We start from the raw sequence: 10134 nt of genomic DNA on the forward strand, positions 1-10134 counted from the left end.
GCGATCCATTGTATAAAATCATTCTCGCATGTTTTTTTACTGCACAACTACTGCGATACACAGGCAATGGGTATGATGTCAGTAGAAATAACTATTATACATTATTGTCGTTCACATGTAGCGTCTAACGGTAGTAATCTATTGTCTAGAATCGGCAAATGATCCTAAATGCGCTGCAAAACTCTGACGCTGACCATTACTATCAGCCCGACGATGAATAGCTCTTGTATGCCATAACTCCTCTCGCTCATTTTTGAAGAAGCCCATGAAATGTGATCCGAAAAAAGCACGCTTCCATTTGATCCAGCATACTGCACCCCTAATTCATTTAATGCTCCTGTGCGTTCTTGCTTGCCGCTCTCGGCGAACAACGTATCTAAAGCGTTAACCCCTTGCTAGCGGATTGTTTCAGCCCTAGATGATTGCGATGACTGGGAAGGAGGAGTCCCCAGCTTACCATATCGTACATTGCTCCGAACCAAAACCATCGTTCAACCCAGCTCACACTCTTCATATAAGCGGTGGCCACGTCCATGAATCGTTGGATCTCGGTGTAGATGGCTTGTCCGTCATATGTGCCAGTAGTCGTGTTATAAACTGAGAAGTTTTGAGGTGCAAATTCTGTGAAAGGCGGTCAGCCTGAAGCCTGACAGACTGTTGGGAAAGGACTAAAGACCCACCAGTCACCCAGATGTTCTTGCCATAAGTATAATGGTAGTACTGAATATGCTCGATGAAGTTTTGGGCCACTAAATCATACTATACAAGGGATAAGCCTCGCCACTGCTTTTGTCCTAAATTGCCAGTCAACTCACCCAATGGACGGCCGTAAAGTCTGGATTACAGCTACCATTACATGCTTCATACCACTGGGCCATCCATTCTCTACCCGAATATCCACTTGTAACCGCAGGACTCCCTAGCCGATATCCCTGTGATTTCAGGGGCTCTATCACCTCTATCCACGTTTGCGCTGCCTCTTCGGGCGAGCACTCCGCCTGCCCGGCTTGATCGGGCTCATTGAAGCCTAGGATAGCCCTTTGGGGAGTGAGAATGACGTCGGAAAAGTTACTGGCTACTTGCTCGAGAAAAGGCTCAATGTAAGTGGAATTGCAACCCCACAGCATGGGTACAAAAGTGAAGGGAACGTCATAGAGTGAAGAATGTCTCGAAGTTGGAATGACGGGATAAGGAGACCAGTTGTAGTAGGAAGATATGAGGGTGCCATCCCCAGTAAACCCTGCCATAGGAACCCTACGATTCATCACTTAGTGATGGTACCGCCTGAAATCTTCTCTCCCTTATCTCGGAGTAGACCGGACGAGACCTACCAAAGATTGTTTGCCCAGGCGAGCCCCGGGCCGCCGCTGTCGTAGTTGATGATATCGACTCCTACCACTGCCCTGACAGTTAGTAAGAGTATCAGTGGGACCATTGTCGCTGTTGACAGAGAGACATATAAATGCTTGTTGAGCTTCAAAAGCATGAGAACAGAGAACAAAAAAGTGCCCCGTTTGATGTGCGTGGTTTCATTGTTGCTGGTCGGCCTCCACTCGGCTCAGCCTCCACTTTTTGTCCGTTGCGAGCTTTGCAGTGAAACCCTTCGTTCGTCGTTTACTACAGCAGTAACCTAATCCTTTCATCCACTCTTCAAGAGGGGAGAATTGCAATTGCTTCTCCACACAGATATGGGATGGTAGTAGCGAGAATCGAATGCGGACGTCTATGACGGGATATATTATCTGTGTCATCATCGTGTATATTTGAGCTATGATGCGGGCAGAAAAAGTGTCGCGGCCCGCCGGGCGGGGCATGCATGTTTTATTTTTCTTCCTACATAATAGCGGCATTTATATTCTTTCTCGACCTCCCCGCTATCGTACGTACTATGAATGAAAGCAGGTATTGACCCCCGCCGATATTATCCGCACTTCTTCATGGTCGTACAGTCGATGGTGATTGAATGATATATATCCGTTCATTCTCACTGCAGGAGGCTCCGTCGTCCCCACTCTTCTTTCTCCATCAAGTAATAGCCAGCCCCTGATGAGAAAGGAGGACGACGAATAATAGCGGATATTACCAACTCAAAGTCGAGGCCATACATCGTCCAATATCCGAAATCCTCTCATCCTCAACTCACCGCAATCATTTGCGTGTCAAGGCGCTTGTCCCTTTGCAGGTCTGTTGCTCCATAATACCCCGCCTGAACATCCTTTGACACGACCTTTCAGTATACCTCCTTCAAAGTAGTCATTGTTTTTTTTACTCTAAATCCTTCTCAGGCCGATGTCTGTCGTCGATGCAATTGCCAAACTATAAATAGTGATGAGGCCCAAGTGAGGATGATAATCGAATCATCAGTCTTTCAAGTTTGTAAAATAAGTTCTCTGTGAGAGGCGCTTTTCAAACTGCATTTGGATTTCCAAGCTCTATTCATCTCCATTGACAACATGTCTCCCTCTATATTGGTGCACAACGAAAAGCAGGCACTTGACTGTACGTTGTCCGGTGTAACACCATCGTCGCCGTTACCTTCAACTAAACACCTTGAACCTGCTGCAGCTCTGTCGCCTCCTGACCTCACCTTAGCCCATACCCAATGGCTCTCTATTCTCTGCTCCCGCCTTTCCGAGCTTTCATCTGCGAGAGAAATGTCTTTTGATATGGATTTTGGCGGTGGTATGGCGGGTGATGCAGAGAATGTTGCACCAATTGAACAGGCAGTAGATGAGGCGCGGAGGATGGTCAGTGTTTTGGGACGAGAATTGAGGAGGCGAGGGTCAGAGGTCGCATTTTGGTAGAGTAGGTGACGTAAAAGCAAAATGAAAAGAATGTATCAATCAGAAGTAGTTGCCCTTGCCGGCATAGCTTGTGTCTTCTGTTTCACCAAGTTCGGGCGAGTCGTTGCCTTGCTCTTCATTCAGATGACCAATACGACTGGGTGAGAATTTGCTTGGAGGGGGGATGAACGCTTTGGGGCCAAAAATTGGTCTGCCTGATGGGGTAACCAACGATGATACGGGCGGTACTGGTTGGAAAGCAACCTGAAAAATGATAAGTTATTGCGCGTTGTATTAGCATCCGAAACACCTACAGTGTCGTTCATCTTTTGATAAGCCTTCACCCACGCCTTGACAACTTCTAATTCTCTTTCCACCCTTCCCATCCTTGCCCTCCTCTCCTCCTTTTTCCGTTCCCTGGATTTCCCAATGGACAAGCCTTTCAATTTTGCCCTCATCTTACTATCTTCCAGGTCTTCCAACCTACCCTGGGCATCTTTAACCCAAGCAAGGGCTTCCCCGACTTTTGCGCCCTTTCCGTTCTCACCTGCGTCGATGCCTAACCACTTGTGGGCCAGGGCTAAAGCCAACTGTGCTTCCTTGGCGAGGTACCTTTTCAGCTCTGGTATGATCTCTCCTTCTACAGCTTCAGGTTCAATGACATCCTTGTCCGTGTTTGATCTGAATAACTTTCTCGAAGAATTGCTAGGCGCACTGCTTGTTGGTTGCTGGTGGACCGAAAGCAGGGCACGAGCGGACGAGTACAGCTGATGTACGTAAAGATAAAGTTTAGCTTGTAACGGAGCAGAAGGATGATTGGGTGGTAATGGTGGGCCTGGAGGGGCAAATAGAGTATAAGTGAGTACAGGGAAAAGAAGTTTGCGGATTGCTGTAAGGTGGGCATCCGCGAGCAAAATCCTAAAGGGGCCCTTCCAATCAGTCTGCCGGTAAAGACCCGCCATGACGTGAACTTACATAGATAAGGCTTTGAACGTCTCTCTACTACTTTCGGCAGGCCATTTGCCTTTTCCAAGTCGTCCGCTGCTTACCCCCTTCAGGGGCTCCACCTGCAGACAGACATTCTCCGCCGCCCACTCTGCAACACCACTCGCTTGGCAAAGCAGGTCTACTGCCCTTGCTAAGCCGGCTGTAGTGCGCTTCTCATCTTCTGAAGACATATGAGGCATCGCCTTTGGTCCAGCTGGGATCTCAAAAGCAGGTAAGGAGGCAAGGATGGAATGGGCATAGTTGGATAGGGCTAGAGCGTATGTAAGGACAACCATGAGATGTTCGCTATGGATCGAGGCAAGGGGTAGCAAGGGGGACGAGAAGCTGAAGTGGGTAAGAGGAGCCCTCCATTGGAAAGCTAGGGATGTTATTTTGTATTCCATAGTGTGCAAATATCTGGTTAAACTTACTCGGTTCGCCTTTGAAGAGCAATTCATCGGCATCGAGACAGGCAATGATACCTTTCAAGTAAGGCAGATATATCTGCACGGCCTATACGTTAAAGTTAGCCCTATATACATTTCTGAGCCGCGGCACACGCACATCTAGTACTGCAAGGGCGCTCGCTCCAGGCTCATTATCAGCAATGCCCTTCAATGCCAAGTGCAGCTTTGTCCTTGATGCGGTTGCGTCTGAAAGGATCGTAGTGTAGGAGGAAGAGGGATCGTTAAGGATGGCAGAGAATGTGATGAGGGATGTGGTTGGGAGACGGTACAGGTAGGGGGGCATCTTGAGATGTGGAGGGGAAGCAGATGCAATGTGGAAAGAGAAAAGTGGAAAGATGCCGGGCCCTTCGTTGAATGTGTATCGATTATCACCGCCAAGAACACTCAGGTGGAGGGTGGAGGTCTCGTACACAATTTGGTTCCGCACACGGCCACCGGAAACCATATTAATTAAAGCAGCATCAAAATGTAATCGCATAACAGCGACAGAAACGACATGAGTATAATCCAGAGTCCATAGGTATCATGTATATCTATTTCTTCCCACCCAACTGCTTTCTAGCATCGTCAAACCTCCTCACAATGACCTGACATTGAGTCACAGCACAAAGCTGCCTGCTCTTGGTCTTGACCTCTTCGTTGAACAACTTCAAGCCAGCAGCCTTCTCCACATGTTCTACAGGGACAATAAAGCTCCTCAAGTCTGCCTGGTCAGGTATCTCCTTGTTGGGAAGGACGAAAGCGCCGAGAGCGAGCTCCTTTACTGTCTGGGGAGAAGACACGGCAGTGGAGGCCGAAGAAGGTTTCTGGGGGTAGGAGAAGTCGGGGCGTGAGGCAAGGATGACCTTGGCAAAGTGGGTAGGGACAGAAACGGAAGGAGGGTTGCCAATCACTTCGTAAGACTGCAGATGATGTTAATGACCTTTTCCGCATTTAATCTTATAACACTTACCACTCGCCATTTACCATCGGCGTGCTTCTCAGGAAGGTAGAGGGGGACGCTAGGAAAATCAGATTAGCCTTTCAGCGAACCATTATATACAATATTAATACCTACGTGAACACGTAGACATCCTCAAAATTGGTAGTCAACCTCCGGCAAAAGTCCTCAACATAGGCCCAGTCTACAATAGAGTTAGCCTAGCTCGATCAACAAAGACAAGAACGGACAGTGCCTGTTGAAACCGTCACCGACTTGGGGGGCGATGTTGGAAAGGTAGAATGTCTCATCCATTGCTTGTTGAGAAATCTTAGCGTCAGCGGCGGGTACCCTGCGGTCCTGATGTTAGTTTTGTTGACAGAAGATAAGGAAGCAAAGCCTACATATGCCCTCGATCATAACCGCTTCGGAAGTCTAACGTTCTATTTAGCTTGATTTTGCATTTACGCAGATAGACTATCAGACATACAATCGGAAAGCTTTGCTCTGAACATCTCGGGAATACCGTCATCCTCCTTGAAGACACTCTTTGATCTGTCGACCTTGATAACCTCCGGCTGAGACGAAGTGTCCGCGGCACGGGCAGCTTCAAGAGGAACAGGGGTACCCTTAATTTGAGGAGGAGAAATCTTTGCAAGAGAAGTGGCAGTGATATGCTCGGCAGTCCATGCGGGGTGTCGGAGTCTACGGTCGTATGCGGCCGTGTATGCAACACGCTTGATGATGTCAGGTGTAGGGCCTATACTGCTGGTAAGTTGCTATATCCAATTTCCCCCGAAAACGTGACGAAGTCACATACCAGGAAAGCCACCCTGAAGAGGTCCAACAATGCCAGTGGCTGTTGGAACTAAAGCCTTGCTCTCCTTGAAGTCGGGTCGGCCACCTTCAGGAGGAGGCGGAGGGAGAGGAACGTTGGGCTGTGAGGTTTTCCTTGGGAGGAGAGTGCCTGCACCGACACCGAGTGTGAGACCTGCGACGAAGAGCAGGGAAGGGCCGAGGGTGGGCATTTTGGGAGTGGAGAGTGACTGGACAAGTCAAGTCTGGCTCTGTCTGATCAAGAGAGAATGCATCTGGCCAACTTTTTCTGTTTGGTTAGGAGCGTCCGATTAGAAAATATTTTGTAATGAAGGTGGAGGTTTGGAATGTGTAATTAGAAAAAAAGAGTGTAACGGTGCGCCTGAGATCCGCCTGAGCTCGGCTATCTCGTGGAAATGGGTGTGTTTTGAATGGCCACTCTTCTCTCACACTCAACTCCTTCCCATACCTCATCCCCATGTCCACAGAGCACCTCCTAGGAGACATAGGCGCGGTCCTCACAGCGTTTATCGCCTCCGAGGACCACCCAAGACGAGAGTATGTTCAAGTCTATCAGCATAACGATCACTGGCCACTCGCTCACCGTTGACCTTTACTAGGGCTGAGGCGCACCTCCAAAGGCTGGCAGTCGAGCAGCCCGCTGAAGTCCTTCTCGTACTCGCTCAGGTGGGGGCACAGGGTGTAGGAGGTTTTCAGCTCGATGTAAGTCTTGTCAAAAACCGGCTATAGTATTACCGTACTGTTGTTGACTCTCACTTTACATGTAGCACCGTCTTCTCGCCCTAATTCTTCTCAAGCGTATGGCATTCAAACCATTGGAAGGACTTTTTCTCAATCCTCAAAGTCAGAAACCAGCAGCTCCATTTGATGTAGTCCGTGAAACCACTCGTGGGCGGATAGAGACCGTCATATGTGCTGGCATCAAAGATGAAATGGACGTCAGAATGAGAAAAGGCCTAGGAGCATGTGCTGCCAACTGGGCGCATGAATGCGCAATCAGACACCGTATGTTCCGAGCACAGCAGAGTGTATGTTCCTCTAATCTGTGATTCAAAGGCCCATTGTTACCTCTTCCACCGGTCCTCCTTGAACTTACAGCATCTCCTCACCCCTTTCACCGCTTCACTCCATTCCAGCTTCTAGACCTGACGCCCACACTACTAGTTGACTCTGTCAGGGACCCTATCCCTGCTGAGCAATTAGCGCAGATGTTACAGGCCGGGCTGAACGACCCTAGCGTAGATGTGAGAGTTGAAGCCATGAAAGCTGTCAGGAGTGTCCTGATGGAGGGTGTGACGGGCTCGGAGAGGAGCGAGATTGGGGCGAACCTGGTTCTCCATTCTTTCGAAGTGAGTGCTCAGCCTAAAAAGTTCCTCAATCTTTCTGATCGAGAACACTAGACTCTCCGTAATCTACCACCCGCACTGGTATCTCATGCGTTGATTCCACTGGTCGACCTTGCATCCGCCCACCCCAGTCTATTCATGACATCTCTCAATCCCATTTTATCATCCCTCCTGCCACTCCTTGCTCCTCCTGCGCAAGAAACTAATTTACCACCTTTCCAATTTTCACCATATCCTCCACACAACATGACTTTTGATGAGTGGGAAGATATTTCCAATCCTGCTACAGAAATCATCTTATCGTTGACGGAATTGCGACCGTCACATATATCTGAATGGGAAAATGGGAGAGCAGTAAAGGAGATGATTGGTTTATTGCTGGCAAGACAGGTGGTGACATTCGGAAACGATTCCCAAGAATGGTTAGAGACCAAAGATGTGGGTTTGACGACCTGTGCGACTGACTTTTGCTAACGAAAAGTAGCTGGATGCGGAGGCAGACGAGTATCCTGTACTTGCAGAAGAGAGTCTTAGTCGTTTATCAATGGCTCTTGGTTAGTTCATTCTTCCCTTTTCCACGTTGGGGTACAACCTTAATTTCCAAATAGGGGGCGAACTCGTCTTGCCCACACTATCACAACAAGTCCAGGCGCTTCTCCAACAAGAAGACTGGCGTTGTCGATTTGCTGCCATCTCTGGTATCTCTAGCATAGCCGAAGGCTGTCTCGATGAGTTGCAAGCTGGTTTGCGTGAAGTTCTTGCGTGAGTGCCGTTGATCATTGTGACTGTATTACTGCTGACATTTTTGCAGTATGCTTTCTTCAGCAGCAAAAGATCCTCATCCACGGGTGCGATACGAATTCCTGCAATGTCTTGGCCAACTGTCTGCCGATCTTGAGGTGAGCCTGCGATGTAGTTTCATTTACGATTCCGACGACTCACACCGTTCTTCCAAAGGGAGCTCTGCAAGAGAATTTCGCCGATGATGTCCTGCAAATCTCTTTGGCCTTACTTGACGACCCTGTTATGAGAGTCCGTTCGCATTCAGCGGCATCACTTACAAACTTTTTTCAAGAAGCAAGTCCTCGTCATTTTGAAAAATACCTCGAGCCCGTCGTTTGTGGACTCTTGAATCTCTATCAAAGTCAAGTCTTGTACGCGCAAGATCAGGCCCTTGCTACTTTGGGTGAATAACCACGTCTGCTCATAATGCGGACGATAAGCTGATGATAATGCGTAGCTACGGTGGCTGCTGCGGCCGAAAAGATGTTTACGCCCTTCTACCGTGCGTGACATGACTCAAAAATCCATTGATGTCTATATTGAGATGTCTGTGTTGATTGATAATACTCTGATAGGTAATATCATGGACCTCTGTTTCATGATACTTTCAAATCCTGTAATTACCGATGTAGCGCAACGCAAGCTTCAAGGAAGAGCTATGGAGTGCGGTACCTTGCTTGGTAGGTGTTATTCCCTAGGTGTTATTCCCTTTGTCACATGTATTTTCGGCTGATGCGAATGGTGCAGGTATGGCGGTGGGCAAGAATGTGAGTCCAGTGCATGACCTGATATGGTATCCAGCGTTGACTCTTAAACCCTTCAGACATTTGGCACCGACGCCGTCAAATTGTCACAGTTGATGATCACCATTCAAAATCAAATAGTCGACGCAGATGATCCTCGCTCAGGCTACCTAATGGATGGTAAGGACATGCTTATTTTATGGCCTTTTTTTCCCTTCTTTCTGAGACCTTGGTTATTTTTAGCATGGTCAAATGTCTGCCAATCACTGGGTGCAGCATTCGAACCTTTTCTGCAATACGTGGTGCCGAACCTGCTCAAGACGGCGTCTTATAAGCCTTCTGACTGTAAGTAAACATGGAATCGCGTAGATGGTCTGTTGACGCATCGGTACCAGCTTCAAACGAGACGGGGGAAGATGATACCGGCGGTGCGCACACATATGAAATTGATCAGAAGATCATGGCATTTGAGAGCTTGACGACGTATGCTTTCCAGATGCGGGGGAAATTTGCACCTTGGTTGGCACCGTGCATGCAGCTGAGCTTGAACGAGCTGAGCTGTTCATTCTCCGAGGACGTGAGAGAAGCCGCTGCATTGTGAGCAGGAGCGAGAAAAAATAATAATCAATCTTTGATCATCGTGCTAACCAAGACTTTAGCTTGGTACCGGGACTTCTCCAAGTCGCAAAAGACTCCAAAGTGTGGGCGGACGCGCCGTACAATCTTACCCAAGTCTTTCAACAGCTTGTCAATGTAATTGTCAAGACTGACGATATCGGTTATACCGCTCTACTGTCAGTATTCCCCCCTCGCCCGTCCCCCGCCTGCGCACAAGCCGTCAGACCACTTTTTTTTGTTCTAACAGCACAGCAGGTATAAATCATTCACCGATTCCCTCCATGTGATTTCCGCCCCATTCCCTGCCGAGCTCACGACGCAACTTTTGAAATCCGGACATGCCGTGTTGCACACCATTGCCCAGACACGGGCGGACCGCGAGGCTCAAGAGCCATACATGGACGAGTCGGATAAAGAGATTTATCTTGAAGAGCAAAATGAGGAAGAGGCGTGTTTGACACAGTTGAGAAAAGCGCTGGAGATGGTTATCAAGGTGGGGGATTCGAATGCGGGTACGGAACAGGGAGCGTTGGCGAATGGTTTGAGGGAAGAGTTGCAAGGTGCGCTAGAGATGGTGAGAGAGGTCAAGAAGAGGGGTATGAAGGGTGATGGAGAAAAGAGGTTTGGTTGAAATAGCTAATATATCACGTC

General features: G+C 48.5%; 4 protein-coding genes across 4 annotated transcripts; 1 reads left to right on the top strand and 3 right to left on the bottom strand.

The window, feature by feature from the left end:
- Positions 1-164: 164 nt before the first annotated feature.
- CNBE3340 (hypothetical protein) lies at positions 165-1247 on the bottom strand (the record flags this gene model as incomplete). The annotated part of the gene is made up of 4 exons (XM_770180.1): positions 165-395; positions 458-621; positions 681-759; positions 816-1247. The coding sequence occupies 4 exons, from the start codon at positions 1245-1247 to the stop codon at positions 165-167; spliced, it is 906 nt and encodes a 301-aa protein (XP_775273.1).
- Positions 1248-2843: 1596 nt separating this feature from the next.
- Positions 2844-4520, bottom strand: CNBE3350 (hypothetical protein; the record flags this gene model as incomplete). The annotated part of the gene is made up of 5 exons (XM_770181.1): positions 2844-3047; positions 3098-3701; positions 3759-4149; positions 4202-4283; positions 4335-4520. 5 exons carry the CDS (start codon positions 4518-4520, stop codon positions 2844-2846), a joined length of 1467 nt encoding a protein of 488 aa, XP_775274.1.
- A 250-nt stretch (positions 4521-4770) lies between these two features.
- Positions 4771-6184, bottom strand: CNBE3360 (hypothetical protein; the record flags this gene model as incomplete). The annotated part of the gene is made up of 7 exons (XM_770182.1): positions 4771-5139; positions 5190-5238; positions 5295-5361; positions 5408-5508; positions 5561-5591; positions 5647-5916; positions 5977-6184. The coding sequence occupies 7 exons, from the start codon at positions 6182-6184 to the stop codon at positions 4771-4773; spliced, it is 1095 nt and encodes a 364-aa protein (XP_775275.1).
- A 266-nt stretch (positions 6185-6450) lies between these two features.
- CNBE3370 (hypothetical protein) lies at positions 6451-10114 on the top strand (the record flags this gene model as incomplete). Its single annotated transcript, XM_770183.1, has 17 exons — positions 6451-6530; positions 6593-6695; positions 6761-6998; positions 7050-7342; positions 7394-7777; positions 7824-7893; positions 7948-8101; positions 8151-8238; positions 8297-8525; positions 8580-8624; positions 8698-8802; positions 8870-8889; positions 8946-9045; positions 9109-9210; positions 9261-9462; positions 9525-9659; positions 9739-10114. 17 exons carry the CDS (start codon positions 6451-6453, stop codon positions 10112-10114), a joined length of 2724 nt encoding a protein of 907 aa, XP_775276.1.
- Positions 10115-10134: the final 20 nt, after the last annotated feature.

This window comes from Cryptococcus neoformans, chromosome 5, assembly GCF_000149385.1.
Source record: "Cryptococcus neoformans var. neoformans B-3501A chromosome 5, whole genome shotgun sequence".
NCBI classification, from domain to species: Eukaryota; Fungi; Basidiomycota; class Tremellomycetes; order Tremellales; family Cryptococcaceae; genus Cryptococcus; species Cryptococcus deneoformans.